This window comes from Bos taurus, chromosome X (genome assembly GCF_002263795.3).
Source record: "Bos taurus isolate L1 Dominette 01449 registration number 42190680 breed Hereford chromosome X, ARS-UCD2.0, whole genome shotgun sequence".
NCBI classification, from domain to species: Eukaryota; Metazoa; Chordata; class Mammalia; order Artiodactyla; family Bovidae; genus Bos; species Bos taurus.
Genome location: NC_037357.1, coordinates 125,156,482 through 125,172,487, shown reverse-complemented (window position 1 = coordinate 125,172,487; position 16,006 = coordinate 125,156,482). Strand labels below are relative to the sequence as shown.

The 16,006-nt window shown below is 35.9% G+C and overlaps 1 protein-coding gene and 1 non-coding gene across 3 annotated transcripts in view; one reads left to right on the top strand and one right to left on the bottom strand.

Moving 5' to 3' along the window:
• Nucleotides 1–16,006, bottom strand: part of SCML2 (Scm polycomb group protein like 2) — a 121,390-nt gene that overhangs the window by 18,787 nt on the left and 86,597 nt on the right. For both annotated transcript variants that reach the window (XM_005228395.5, NM_001192580.1), the window contains exons 8-11: nucleotides 15,056–15,273; nucleotides 12,512–12,638; nucleotides 10,539–10,742; nucleotides 9,411–9,593 (exon numbers count right to left, since the gene is read on the bottom strand). In XM_005228395.5, the coding sequence (XP_005228452.1) occupies nucleotides 9,411–9,593; nucleotides 10,539–10,742; nucleotides 12,512–12,638; nucleotides 15,056–15,273 (732 nt within the window). The remainder of the gene's footprint in view (nucleotides 1–9,410; nucleotides 9,594–10,538; nucleotides 10,743–12,511; nucleotides 12,639–15,055; nucleotides 15,274–16,006) is intronic.
• Nucleotides 9,066–9,137, top strand: TRNAY-GUA (transfer RNA tyrosine (anticodon GUA)). The gene has a single exon. It is a non-coding gene; the product is annotated as a tRNA-Tyr (tRNA).

The following is a 16,006-nucleotide window of genomic DNA, read 5'->3' as shown; positions in this document are numbered from 1 at the left end:
AAACACAGAAATTTAAACAAAATGAAAAGGCAAAGAAATATTCAGCAGGTAAAGGAGCATGATAAATGCCAAAAACAAACAAATAAACAAAAGAAAAGGAGATAGGGAGTCTACCTGAAAAAGAATTTAGAATAATGATAGTAAAGATGATCTAACATCTTGAAAGACAAATGGAGTTACAGACAAATAGCCTGGAGACAAGAATGGAGAAGATGCAAGAAATGTTTAACAAGGACCCAGAAGAAATAAAAAAGAGTCAATCAATAATGAATAATTCAGTAACTGACATCAAAAACACTCTGGAGGGGCCAAGAGTAGAATAACTGAGGCAGAAGAGAGGATAAGTGAGGTGGAAGATAGTATGATGGAAATAATTAAAGCAGAGAGGAAAATAGAATTAAAAGAAATGAGGACAACCTCAGAGACCTCTGGGACAATGTTAAATGCCTCAACATTTGAATCATAGGAGTCCCAGAAAAAGAAGACAAAAAGAAAGGGCATGAGAAAATACTTGAGGAGATAACAGTTGAAAACTTCCCTAAAATGTGGGAAAAAATAGCCACCCAAGTCCAAGAAACCCAGAGAGTCCCAAACAGAATAAACCCAAGGAGACATACCCCAAGACACATATTAATCAAATTAATGAAGATCAAACACAAAGACCAAATATCAAAGGCAGCAAGGGAAAAGCAACAATAACACACAAGGGGATCCCCACAAGGATAACAGTTGATCTTTCAATAGAAACTCTTCAGCCCAGAAGGGAATGGCAGGACATACTTAAAGTGATGAAAGAGAAAAACCTACAATGCAGATTACTATACCCAACAAGGATCTCACTCAAATATGAAGGAGAAATCAAAAGCTTTACAAACGCTTTTAAGTTTAATTAGGTCCCATTTATTTTTGCTTTTATTTCCAAATTCCAAATTCCAATAAAAAAATTACTTATTTATTATTTGCTTTATTTCTGGGAGGTGGGTCATAGAGGATCCTGCTGTGATGTATGTCGGAGAGTGTTTTGCCTATGTTCTCCTCTAGGAGTTTTATAGTTTCTGGTCTTACATGTAGATCTTTAAGCCATTTTGTGTTTATTTTTGTGTATGGTGTTAGAAAGTGTCCTAGTTTCATTCTTTTACAAGTGGTTGACCAGTTTTCCCAGCACCACTTGTTAAAGAGATTGTCTTTAATCCATTTGTATATTCTTGCCTCCTTTGTCAAAGATAAGGTGTCCATATGTGCATGGATTTATCTCAGGGCTTTCTACTTTGTTCCATTGATCTATATTTCTGTCTTTGTGCCAGTACCATACTGTCTTGATGACTGCAGCTTTGTAGTAGAGCCTGAAGTCAGGCAGGTTGATTCCTCCAGTTCCATTTTTCTTTCTCAAGATTGCTTTGGCTATTCGAGGTTTTTTGTATTTCCATACAAATTGTGAAATTATTTGTTCTAGCTCTGTGAAGAATACTGTTGGTAGCTTGATAGGGATTGCACTGAATCTATAAATTGCTTTGGGTAGTATACTCATTTTCACTATATTGATTCTTCCAATCCATGAACATGGTATATTTCTTCATCTATTGGTGTCCTCTTTGATTTCTTTCACCAGTGTTTTATAGTTTTCTATATATAGGTCTTTAGTTTCTTTAGGTAGATATATTCCTAAGTATTTTATTCTTTTCGTTGCAATGGTGAATGGGATTGTTTCCTTAATTTCTCTTTCTCTTTTCTCATTATTAAGGTGAAAAGACAGCCTTCAGAATGGGAGAAAACAATAGCAAATGAAGCAACTCACAAACAACTAATCTCAAAAATATACAAGCAACTCCTACAGCTCAACTCCAGAAAAATAAATGACCCAACCAAAAAATGGGCCAAAGAACTAAATAGACATTTCTTCAAAGAAGACATGCAGATGGCTAACAAACACATGAAAAGATGCTCAACATCACGCATTATCAGAGAAATGCAAATCAAAACCACTATGAGTTACCATTTCACGCCAGTCAGAATGGCTGCAGTCTAAAAGTCTACAAGCAATAAATGCTGGAGAGGGTGTTGAGAAAAGGAAACCCTCTTACACCGTTGGTGGGAATGTAAACTAGTACAGCCACTATGGAGAACAGTGTGGAGATTCCTTAAAGAACTGGAAATAGAACTGCCTTATGATCCAGCAATCCCACTGCTGGGCATACATACTGAGGAAACCAGAATTGAAAGAGACACGTGTACCCCAATGGTCATCACAGCACTGTTTATAATAGCCAGGACAGCCAGGACATGGAAGCAACCTAGATGTCCATCAGCAGATGAATGGATAAGAAAGCTGTGGTACATATACACAATGGAGTATTACTCAGCCGTTAAAAAGAATACATTTGAATCAGTTCTAATGAGGTGGATGAAACTGGAGCCTATTCTACAGAGTGAAGTAAGCCAGAAAGAAAAACACCAATACAGTATACTAACACATATATATGGAATTTAGAAAGATGGTAACAATAACCCTGTATACTAGACAGCAAAAGAGACACTGATGTATAGAACAGTCTTTTGGAATCAGTGGGAGAGGGAGAGGGTGGGATGATTTGGGAGAATGGCATTGAAACATGTATAATATCATAGATGAAACAAGTCACCAGTCCAGGTTTGATGCACAATACTGGATGCTTGGGGCAGGTGCACTGGGATGACCCAGAGGGATGGTATGGGGAGGGAGGAGGGAGGAGGGTTCAGGATGGGGAACACATGTATACCTGTGGTGGATTCATTTTGATATATGGCAAAACCAATACAACATTGTAAAGTTAAAAAAAATAAAAATAAAATACAATTTCTATCAGGAAAAAAAAAAAAAAGCTTTACAGACAAGCAAAAGCTGAGAGAATTCAGCACCACCAAACCAGCTCTTCAAAAAATGCTAAAGGATCTTCTCTAGACAGGAAACAGAAAATGTTTATAATCTCGAACCCAAAACAACAAAGTAAATGGCAACAGGATCATACTTATCAATAATTACCTTAAATGTCAATGGGTCGAATGCCTCAATCAAAAGACAAAGACTGGCTGAATGGATAGAAAAACAAGACCCCTATATATGCTGTCTATAAGACACCCACCTCAAAACAAGGGACACACACAGACCCAAACTGAAGGGCTGGAAAAAGATATTTCATGCAAATAGAGACCAAAAGAAAGCAGGAGTAGCAATACTCATATCAGATAAAATAGACTTTGAAATAAAGGCCGTGAAAAGAGACAAAGAAGGAAGGACACTACATAATGATCAAAGGATCAATCCAAGAAGATATAACAATTATAAACATATATGCACCCAACATAGGAGCATCGCAATATGTAAGGCTAAGGCTAACACATATGAAAGGGGAAACAGTAATACAATAATCGTGGGAGACTTTATTACCCCACTCACACCTATGGATAGGTCAACCGAACAGAAAATTAGCAAGGAAACACAATCTTTAAATGATACAATGGACCAGTTAGACCTAATTGATACCTACAGGATACCTACAGGACAGTTCACCCAAAACAATGAATTTCACCTTTTTCTCAAGTGCACACTGAACGTTCTCCAGGATAGATCACATACTGGGCCATAAATCTAGCCTTGATAAATTCAAAAAAATTTAAATCATTTCAAGCATCTTTTCTGATCACGAGGTAAGATTAGATGTCAACTACAGGAGAAAAACTAATAAAAATACAAACATAAGGAGGCTAAACAGCATGTCTTGAATAACCAACAAATCACAGATGAAATCAAAATATGCACGGAAACAAATGAAAATGTAACCACAACAACCCAAAGCCTATGGGATTCAGTAAAAGCAGTGCTAAGGGGAAGGTTCATAGCTGTATACGCTTACCTCAAGAAACAAGAGAAAAATCAAATAAATAACCTAACTTTACACCTAAAGCAATCAGAAAAAGAAGAAATGAGGAACCTCAGGTTTAGTAGAAGGAAAAAAAATCATACAAATTAGGGCAGAAATAAATGAAAGAGAAACAAAGAAAAATCAACAAAACTAAAAGCTGGTTCTTTGAGAAGGTAAATAAAATAGACAAACCTTTAGCCAGACTCATCAAGAAAAAAAGGGAGAAGAATGAAATCAACAATATTAGAAATGATAGTGGAAAATCACAACAGACAACACAGAAATACAAAGGATCGTAAGAGACTAATATCAGCAACTATATGACAATAAAACAGACAACTTGGAAGAAATGGATGAATTCTTAGAAAAGTATAACCTTCCCAAACTAAACCAGGAAGAAACAGAAAATCTTAACAGACCCATCACAAGCAATGAAATCGAAACTGTAATCAAAAATCTTCCAACAAACAAAAGCCCAGGACCAGCTGGTTTCACAGGTGAAGTCTATCAAAAATTTAGAGAAGAGCTAACAGCTATTCTACTCAAACTCTTCCAGAAAATTGCAGAGGAAGGTAAACTGTCAAACTCATTCTATGAGGCCACCATCACCCCAATACCAAAACCAGACAAAGATGCCAAACACACACACACACACACACACACACACACACAAACTACAGGCCAATATCACTTATGAAAGTGAAGTCGCTCAGTCGTGTCTGACTCTTTGCGACCCCATAGACTGTAGCCTATCAGGCTCCTCTGTCCATGGGATTTTCCAGGCAGTAGCACTGGAGTGGATTGTCATTTCCTTCTCCAGGGGATCTTCCCAACCCAGGGCTCAAACCTAGGTCTCCCGAATTGTAGATAGACCCTTTACTGTCTGAGCCACCAGGGAAGTCTGGTGAACTTCACTGATGAACACAGATGCAAAAATCCTCAACAAAATTCTAGCAAACAGAATCCAACAACATATTAAAAAGATCATACATCATGACCAAGTGGGCTTTATCCAAGAGATGCAAGGATTCGTCAATATTTGCAAATGAATCAATGTGATACACCAAATTAACAAATTGAAAGATAAAAACCATATAATAATCTCAGTAGATGGAGAGAAAGCCTTTGACAAAATTCAACATACATTTATGATAAAAACGCCCCAGAAAGCAGGCATAGAAGGAACAAACCTCACATAATAAAAGCCATATATGATAAACCACAGCAAACATTATCCTCAATGGTGAAAAATTGAAAGCATTTCCTCTAAAGTCAGGAATAAGACAAGGGTGCCCACTCTCACCACCACTATTCAACATAGTTTTGGAAGTTTTAGCCACAGCAATCAGAGAAGAAAAAGAAAAGGATTGGAAAAGAAGAAGTTAATCTCTCACTGTTTGCAGATGACATGATCCTCTACACAGAAAACCCTAAAAATTCCACCAGAAAATTACTAGAGCTAATCAATGAATATAGTAAAGTTGCAGGATATAAAATTAACACACAGAAATCCCTTGCATTCCTATACAGTAACAATGAGAAAACAGAAAAATTAAGCAAACAATTCCATTCAACATTGCAATGAAAAGAATAAAATACTTAGGAATATATCTACCTAAAGAAATAAAAGACCTATATATAGAAAACTATTAAACACTGGTGAAAGAAATGAAAGATGACACAAATAGATGGAGAAATATACCATGTTCATGGATTGGAAGAATCAATATAGTGAAAATGAGTATACTACCCAAAGCAATCTACAGATTCAGTGCAATTCCTATCAAGCTACCAATGGTACTTTTCACAGAATTAGAACAAATAATCTCACAATTTGTATGGAAATACAAAAACCTCAAATAGTCAAAGCAATCGTGAGAAAGAATGGAACTGGAGGAATCAACCTGCCTGACTTCAGACTATGCTACAAAGCTATAATCATGAGGATAGTATGATACTGGCACAAAGACAGAAATACAGATCAACAGAACAAAATAGAAAGCCCAGAGATAAATCCACGTACCTATGGACACCTTATCTTTGACGAAGGAGGCAAGAATATACAATGGACAAAAGACAATCTCTTTAACAAGTGGTGCTGGGAAAACTGGTCAACCACTTGTAAAAGAATGAAACTAGAACACTCTCTAACACCATACACAAAAATAAATTTAAAATGGCTTAAAGATCTACATGTAAGACCAGAAACTATAAAACTCCTAGAGGAGAACATAGGCAAAACACTCTCTGCATACATCACAGCAGGATCCTCTATGACCCACCTCCCAGAATAATGGAAATAAAAGCAAAAATAAACAAACAGGACCTACTTAAACTTAAAATCTTTTGCACAACGAAGGAAACTATAAGCAAGGTGAAAAGACAGCTTTCATAAAAGGAGAAAATAATAGCAAATGCAGCAACTGACAAGGAATTAATCTCAAAAATATACAAGCAACTCCTGCAGCTCAATTCCAGAAAAATAAACGACCCAATAAAAAAATGGGCCAAAGAACTAAACAGACATTTCTCCAAAGAAGACACACAGATGGCTAACAAACACATGAAACAATGCTCAACATCACTCATTATCAGAGAAATGCAAATCAAAACCACAAGAGGTACCATCTAACGCCGGTCAGAATGGCTGCTATCAAAAAGTCTACAAACAATAAATGCTGGAGAGGGTGTGGAGAAAAAGGAACCCTCTTACACTGTTGGTGGGAATGCAAACTGGTACCGCCACTATGGAGAACAGTGTGGACATTCCTTAAAAAACTGGAAGTAGAACTGCCATATGACCCAGTAATCCCACTGTTGGCCATACACACCAAGGAAACCAGAATTGAAAGAGACATGTGTACCCCAATGTTCATTGCAGCACTGTTTATAATAGCCAGGACATGGAAGCAACCTAGATGTCCGTCAGCAAACGAATGGATAAGAAAGCTATGGGACATATACACAATGGAATATTACTCAGCTATTAAAAAGGGAACACATTTGAATCAGTTCTAATGAGGTGGATGAAACTGGAGCCTATTATACAGAGTGAAGTAAGTCAGAAAGACAAACAGCAATACCGTATATTAACATATATATGTGCAATTTAGGAAGATGGTAACAATGACTCTATATCTGAGACAGCAAAAGAAACACAGACATAAAGAACAGACTTTCAGACTCTGTGGGAGAAGGCAAGGGTGGGATGATTTGAGAGAATAACATTGAAACATGCATATTACCATATGTGAAAAAGATCACCAGTCCAAGTTCGATGCATGAAACAGTGCACTCAAAGGTGATGAACTGGGACAACTCTGAGGGATGGGATAGGGAGGGAGGTGGGAGGGGGGTTCAGTATGTGGGACACATGTACACCAATGGCTGATTCATGTCAATGTATGGCAAAAATCACTGCAGAGTAGTAAGGTAATTAGCCTCCAATTAAAATAAATTAATTAAAAATAGTAATCAGAACAAGGAAATTAAAATGGCACACAAGAAAACATCTATTTAAAACAAAAGAATGTAATAATGGAGGAAAAGAACTCTCCCCTCAAAAAAGACACATATAGAAAACAAATATCAAATGGTAGATGCAAATCCTATCTTATCAGTAAGTATATTAAATGTACATGAAATAAACACTCCAGTAGACATTAGATTGGCATAATGGATTTTTTAAAGTTCCAGTTACAAACTTACTACAAGAGACAAACTTTAAATTCAAATACACAAGAAGGCTGAAAATACAAGGATGGAAAAAATATACCACACAAACAGTACTGAAATGTCTATACTAATATCAGACTTTAAGAAAATCCTAAGGAATTCATACACATACAGAAACCCCAATGAGAACTAATAAACAAATTCAAGGTTATAGATTATAAGATTAATATACAAAAATCAATTGTATTTCTATATACTTGCAATAAACAAGCCAAAAATTAAGTTGAGAAAGTAATTCTATATACAATAGCATAAAAAAGAGTGAAATATTTAGGGATGAATTTATCAAAAGAACTGCCAGATGTACTCTCTGAAAACTACATCACTGTTGATAAATTTAAAAAGACCTAAATGAATGGAAAGACATTCTGTGTTCATGAACTGGAAGACTCAATATTAATATGGCAATTATCCCTAAACTGAACCATAGATTCAACACAGTCCCTATTACAATCCCAGCTGGCTTCTTTGCAGAAACTGTCAAGCTTATTCTAAAACTCATATAGAAATGCAAGGGACTCAGAACAGCCAAAACAATCTTTAAAAAGAACAAAGTTGGAAAACTCATCCTTCCCAATTTCAAAACTCACTACAAGAAGCTACAGTAATCAACGTAGTATAGTACTTCCATGAGGATAGACCTAGAGATCAATAAAATAGAAAATCCAGAAATAAACCCTTTATTTATAGAAAACTCATTTTTGACTAGGGTGTCAAGACAAGAGGGAAAAAGTGGTCTTTTACAAACAGTGCATGAACAACTAGATTTCACATGTGAAGGAATGAAATTGGGCCCCTACATCTCACAACACAGGGCAAAACATGGAGTAAATCTTTATGAACTTGTATCAAGCAATGTTTTCTTAGATATGAAAACAGAAGTACAAGAAACTAAAGAAAAAATAGATAAATTGGACTCCATCACAATTAAAACTTTTTTACTTAAAAGGACACCATTAAGAAAGTGAAAAGACAACTCACAGAATGGGAGAAAATATAAGCAAAGCACATATCTGAATGGAACTTTTAATCAGAATATAAAGAATTCCTTATATATTTATATATAACAAATATATAATATATACATATATAATAAATATAAAAATATGTCTTATAATGAAAAGACAAATAATCCAATTAAAATGGGCAAAGGATTTGAATACACATTTCTCCAAAGATGATGTACAAATAGCCAATAAGCATAAAGATGTTCAACATTAGCCACTAGGGAAATGCAAATCAAACCACAAAGATATTGGGCTGGCCATAAAGTTTGTTCCAGTTTTTCCATAAGATGTTACAGAAAAACTCAAAGTTTTTGGCCAACCCAATAGCTCTGAGGTTTTGATTCTCAAGTTAATTATGAATACAATGAGAAATTACTTTTCCATTTTGAATGAACAAAAAACTATATATTATACATGCCTGGCTTCCCTGGTGGCTCAGACGGTAAAGCGTCTGCCTGTAATGCAGGAGACCCAGGTTCAATTCCTGGGTCGGGAAGGTCCCCTGGAGAAGGAAATGGCAATCTACTCCAGCACTCTTGCCTGGAAAATCCCATGGACGGAGGAGCCTGATAGGCTACAGTCCATGGGGTCGCAAAGAGTCGGACACGACTGAGCGACTTCACTTTTACTTTATACATGCCTAGTTAGTTCACTGTGGCTAAAAGGTTTACCTTAAGGAGGACACAAGGAAAAACTGAATTATACAAGACTCTCAAGTTAGTGAAGAATCTAATGTAAGATTAGTATAAAATTTTACATTTTCTCTTACCTGGTTTATTTTGATCATTCTCTTCAGGACTATGAGTATTACCTCTATAAGAGCTAAAAGGCTGGCTACTCAAAAGGTTATCACACTGCAGGCTGTGGCACAAGTTCTCAAGAAAGCGAAGAACAAATGATGCACTGTTCACTGGAGGCAGCTGGATGGAATGAATTTCCCCATCAAAAGCAGCTATGAAAAGATGTCAGAGTCACATCATAAAAAGATGAGAACCATAACACCAACAACAAAAAAGCCATCAATATAGGAAATATAAATCTAATGTGTGATTTTTGTAATTTATAAAGGAATAATCTTAAATTATATAAGTTCCTCTCATTCAAACACAATAGTCCAAACTAAGAAAAGCATTCTCATTTAAAAATATTCATAAAGTAAACAACAACAATAGAAACCCACTGATCTACAATACTTTCTACTCTTCCAAACATTGAGTGAAGTGATTGAGTGAAGCTGCTCAGTCATGTCCGACTCTTTGCAACCCCGTGGACTGTAGCCCACCAGGCTCCTCCGTCCATGGGATTCTCCAGGCAAGAATACTAGAGTGGGTTGCCATTTCCTTCTCCAGGGGATCTTCCCAACCCAGGGATCGAACCCAGGTCTCCAACCCAGGTCTCCCGCATTGCATGCAGACTCTTTAACCTCTGAGCCACCAGGGAAGCCATGGGTATAAATGCAGTATCTGATCACACAATCATGAGAGCCATATGTATCTTATCCCTTAATCACTTCTTGAATCACATTTTTATTTAGAGATTCTTATATATTAGTCTGTTTTCTTAAAAAAAAATTAAAATATATTAATATAAAGCTCACTTTATCTATAGTAAGCTTAATAAAGAAGGTAAAAGGAAAAATCTGTACCTCTTACTTCAATTTACAGTATTACTGACATTATTAGTTTATTTTGAAAGTTAAACTTTTCAAAACAGGGTTAAAAGTCTATAAACATATAATTATTATAAATATTCTATATATTAACAAAATAAATATTGGATTATCATCAATAGAATAAAAAATTAGAAAATAATCTATGTATTTTATAAAATCTTTGCCTTCTTGAAACCTAAAATCCAATTAGAGAACAAAAGCTGATAAAGGATTAGATGTGCATACCGGTTATCACTTCTCCTCCACGATCATCTGGCTTAAGGAATTCAAAAACAGTCTTACTTTGAATGGCACAATCCACACAGGCCTGCACCGTCTGCCGGAGCACCACATTGACAGGGCCTGGGCCAAAGTGGTCTGGCAGCTGCTGGATTTTGTTCTGATCCAGGTGAGGGCCACAGTTTCCATGTTTGTTTATATAGACACAGACTTGATGAAAAATGTGTATATAGATATAACAATGAGATTGGTTAGAAGGAACACAAACACTATATCATCACTATATATCCCATTAGCCACACTTCACTCAAAGAGAACCTAAACACAGTTAATATCAATTATCATTTCTGTTATCTAAAAATATGTAAACATAGTTTCACATTGTAAAAATATATTAAACCTAGAAAGAAATAATCCAAAAGCTTCTTCAATTTTCTAGATTTCTGTCCAAACTAATTATAGAAACAATAGAAGTTTTAGTAGCATCACAAAACAAGTCTTTGCACATTCCCATATTAGATAAAAATGGCTTAGAGACAAGAATATTTTCACTTTTTTACTGCAGTCACAGTGCAAGAATTTTCTTTCAAAACTGGTCATGTTAGCACATTCCTTTTGGACCGAATTTATTTTAAATCAACAATACTGCATTTATTTATTACATAGTATTTTCTAAAGTAACCACATAATTTAAGATATGTGTCACAGTAAGTTCTAATGACCTGGAGAAAATTTTTCATTAATTTTAAGAAAATTAAAATGTTCTTTCTATACATGCTGAGGTTCAGAAAAGAAAATTTTAAGAATAAATGCTTTCCTTAGTATAATAAAAGCATTTAGCATTTAGAAGTAAATACCCTATAATCACAGTCAAGTTTCCTTAATTTTTCTTCACTGAGAATCAAATTCTAACCAACATACAATGTAATATGATTATTACCAAAAAGAAAATATATTGTCCCCCTAAATCAAAAGGCATGTTATTTTTCTCCACTGCTTTATTGCAAAATTTTCATCTATATAAAGTCTGTATTTAGTACAATAAAAACCCATTAATCTCACTTTCACCATGTTGAAATATATGATAATTCTCAACTTTTTGGCAACAGCCAGAGGAAGGATCAACCCTGTCATAGAAATATCACCTACTAAAAACAACCTGAGGTACTGATGGCCTTGACAAAGTTCTACTGAGCACAAATGAGCTAAACAAGGATTTCAATGTTTATACTCATTTAGTCAGTCTCACCAGCTAATGGACTAAAAATCAGAAATAATAAAGTGACAAAATGGGAAGTGTAACAATAATTATTTTTAAAGTGATACCTATTTCAATAAATTAAACTATAATTTCTTTTCAGTAAGAAAAGAAAAATTGAGGGGAAAAAGTCCAGGGAAGAGAAGAATGTAAGAGAAAGATAATTAAGAATCTAGGAGAGGAAGCAATAAAACTTGCTATAAAAAAAACAGGAAGGAATAAGGAAATCTGTAGAAGATGACAAATCAAAGGGATTAATTAGTGTGGGTGCCTGTCATTTCACACTCTTTACACAGCAAACAGCAATTTAAAGTCATCATGTCCCTTGACAGGCAAGGATCTGTGAAAATTTTAACAGGCATTTAAAAAAGGTTTGAGGTAACTTTAAAAATATATACAAGACAAAAAGACAAATTGTGAAATGAAATAATGGGAAAACAAGAATAGATTTGACAATAATGCAAATGTTATAAATTTTACCAAGAGGGATAAAATATCTTAAGGATGCTGAATTTTCAGGTGACTCATGTATTTAAACAGACTGTTTTTCCTTAACATCAAAATAAACAACTAGAATTTCAAAATATTTTAATATGAAAAATGCTCAAAGAAATGCTTATTATCATCTTTTCTCCCTCTTATTTTATTTTCAGGACTTCAAAGACACTGAATATAATACAACAAAAGTACTAATTTTATACTCTTAAAAATACTAATTTACCTGTAGACATCACTATTTTAGATGACCCAGGGAAAACATCCTTATCATATGAAATGTTACCATGTTCTCTGGCCAGTGCATTTTCAGAAGTTGAAGATGTGGAGCAAATGACAGGAATACGTTTTCCCTGGTAAAAAAGAAAAAATTCCTAGATAAGGAGGTCAGAAAATCATTAGCATCACTGGTCCACAAATGATCAGTGGTCAGAAGTCCTTTGGGATGGAAATTTCTTTATTACAAATTGTAGTACTTTCCAAACTGTGCTAAGAGGGGACCATAAGCTAGTCAAGTAGGAGAGAAAGAGACCAAGAGACTGGGATTCCCAATGCTATCCCTGCTCCACCTAGTCATACCTTAGACAAAATAATTATTATATAAAACTTGTGGTTTGTTTGTTGCTTTTTTGTTTTTTTAGCTTTCCAGGTGGCTCAGTGGTAAAGAATCTGCCTGCTAATGCAAGCGATGCAGGGTTCCTGGGTCAGGAAGATGCCCTAGAGGAGGAAATGACAACCCACTCCAGTATTCTGCCTGGAGAATGCCATGGACAGAGGAGCCTGATGGGCTACAGTTCATAGGGTCTCAAAGAGTCAAGACACAACTGAGCATGCATGCATCTAAGTTTTATACACTCTGGAAATCTAATCCAGGAATTCATCAAATGAGGTTGGGGAACCTCAACAAGGCAGAGGACAGTTTGTCTTCAGAAAGCAGTCACTCATCTGGGTTTTTACTGTATCTAGCCTGCATTTCTCCATATTACACATGATAATTTTGACAAAATTAAAAGTGGCTTGCTAAAGTCCATACAGAATTATGCCCACTGTATCTAAGAACAAATGTCTTCTGGGTATTGTTAAAATTCACTAGCGGTTTATATTATATCAGCTCTTGGTGTTTTCTAGGAGCTAACTTCAAACAAGACTCTTTGAGTATCAGAAAAGAGGACTTTGGGCCTAGAAAAGGTAATAATAGAGATATTTAAAAGGCAGGGACAAAGGAGAAAAAGTAGAACACTCAGTGCTGTTGGATTTTTCTTTGTTTAAATTAGTGACCGTTATCTGGGTTCACAGTATAGCAGTAAATTATGTTATTTTTAAAGTGTTGTTGTTTAGTCACTAAGTTGTGTCTGACTCTTTTTCGACCCCATGGACTGTAGCCTGCCAGGTTCCTCTGTCTATGGGAATTCCCAGGCAAGAATATTTGCCTTCTCCCAGGATCTTCTCCAAGGGTCTTCTCGACTGAGGGATTGAACCTGCATCTCCTGCACTGGCAGGTGAATTCTTCAATGCTGAGCCACCAGGGAAACCCTTTTAAAGTATCAGATCAGATCAGATCAGTCGCTCAGTCATGTCTGACTCTTTGCGACCCCATGAATCGCAGCACGCCAGGCCTCCCTGTCACATCACCAACTCCCGGAGTTCACTGAGACTCACGTCCATCGAGTCAGTGATACCATCCAGCCATCTCATCCTCTGTCGTCCCCTTCTCCTCCTGCCCCCAATCCCTCCCAGCATCACAGTCTTTTCCAATGAGTCAACTCTTCGCATGAGGTGGCCAAAGGACTGGAGTTTCAGCTTTAGCATCATTCCTTCCAAAGAAATCCCAGGGCTGATCTCCTTTAGAATGGACTGGTTGGATCTCCTTGCAGTCCAAGGGACTCTCAAGAGTCTTCTCCAACACCACAGTTCAAAAGCATCAATTCTTTGGCACTCAGCCTTCTTCACAGTCCAACTCTCACATCCATATATGACCACAGGAAAAACCATAGCCTTGACTAGACGAACCTTTGTTGGCAAAGTAGTGTCTCTGCTTTTGAATATGCTATCTAGGTTGGTCATAACTTTCCTTCCAAGGAGTAAGCGTCTTTTAATTTCATGGCTGCAGTCACCATCTGTAGTGATTTTGGAGCCCAAAAAAATAAAGTCTGACACCGTTTCCACTGTTTCCCCATCTATTTCCCATGAAGTATTTTAAAGTATACTGAGTTTTAAATAAACTGCCCCAAAGATAAATACACCCATGCAGTATTTTCAGTGTGGTTTTGAAGAGATCAAATACTATTCAGTCTTAAGTTGATCCAAGATTCTACACCTTTATATTTAAGAGTATATTTCTTACAGACAACATGTATTTGGATCCTATATATAACAGTTTATATCTGCTAGTCCCAAAATCCCAATCCCTTTCTCTTCCCCTTCCCCCTTGTAAAAAGCCTTATACACTCTTGGTACATTCCTCAAGGGTGTCATAATACTCTTGTTATTGTTCAGTCACTAAGTTGTGTACAAATCTTTTGAGCCCACCAGGCTCCTCTGACCATGGGATTTCCCAGGCAAGAATACTTGAGTGGGTTGCCATTTCCTTATCAAGGGGATCTTCCCAACCCAGAGATCAAATCCACGTCTCCTTTATTGGCAGGTGGATTCTTTACCACTGAGCCATCTGGGAAGCCCATATAACACTCTTAGTAAATCCTAAACTGTATGTTTAATAATAAGGCACTACAGAGACCCATAATAGAAATTAGTAGGAGATACAACTAACCTTTCTTCCTGAGTGTGGGCCTTTTTTCTTTGTTGTGGTATTCTTAACAGAACTTCCCTTCTTGGGGTCTGAAGGACATCCAGGTGGTTTAGGCCGACCTGATTTCTTAGTCTGATGTGTTGGTAATATTATAGCACTGTTCTGTGGAGACTGCATTGAGCGCTGAGCTGCCTTGGAAGGAGGCGGCTGTGTTTTTGTGGTATTCTTCGTAATAAGAACTGAGAGAAAAAACACACAACACAAAAATATGATTAAAGTAAATGACATAATTAAAGTATTTTCTTCTTGATTCAAAAGACATTTAACTCAATCTTTAAAAATATTCCAAAGGTTACTCATTGAAAACCACCTGAAATAAAGGTACCATTTAAAATCAAGTTAAAGATATTTTAAGATTTTAGATTATCAGGAAATAGTCTGATTCTCCAGAAAAAATAAAGATGCTCTTATAAGAACCAGTAACTTCAAACTTATCTGGCACACTGAAAAACTCTATCAATTTACCTTTTGTCTGTTTCTAGTATTTCTAGTCCTTGGCAGATAAAAGTTTTTCCTTTAGAAAATACTATCCAATGATGCCATATATAGGAATAATTCTGCCCATCAAAATAGAAAAACATAAAGCAGCTACAATGGCTCCTGCTTCATCTTCTAAAGGTCAAAGGAATCCCCCTACTTGATTTTTAATGGCTAAAAGATATTATATCCCTATATATATATATTTAATAGTAAAGTTTTATAAGCTACAATATAGACTCTACATTAACATGGTCACAGAAGGACTGTCATATCCAAATGATTTGAATTTGTTACTTGCAGCCCAATCAAGACAGCTTTAATATTTCAAATGAAGGTTACTTGCCAAGTTACTCTTACATATATTCAAAGTAAAAAGAGATATTTTTAGTATTAATCCCTTAATTTCATTAGTATAAAAAAAATGAATTTTAC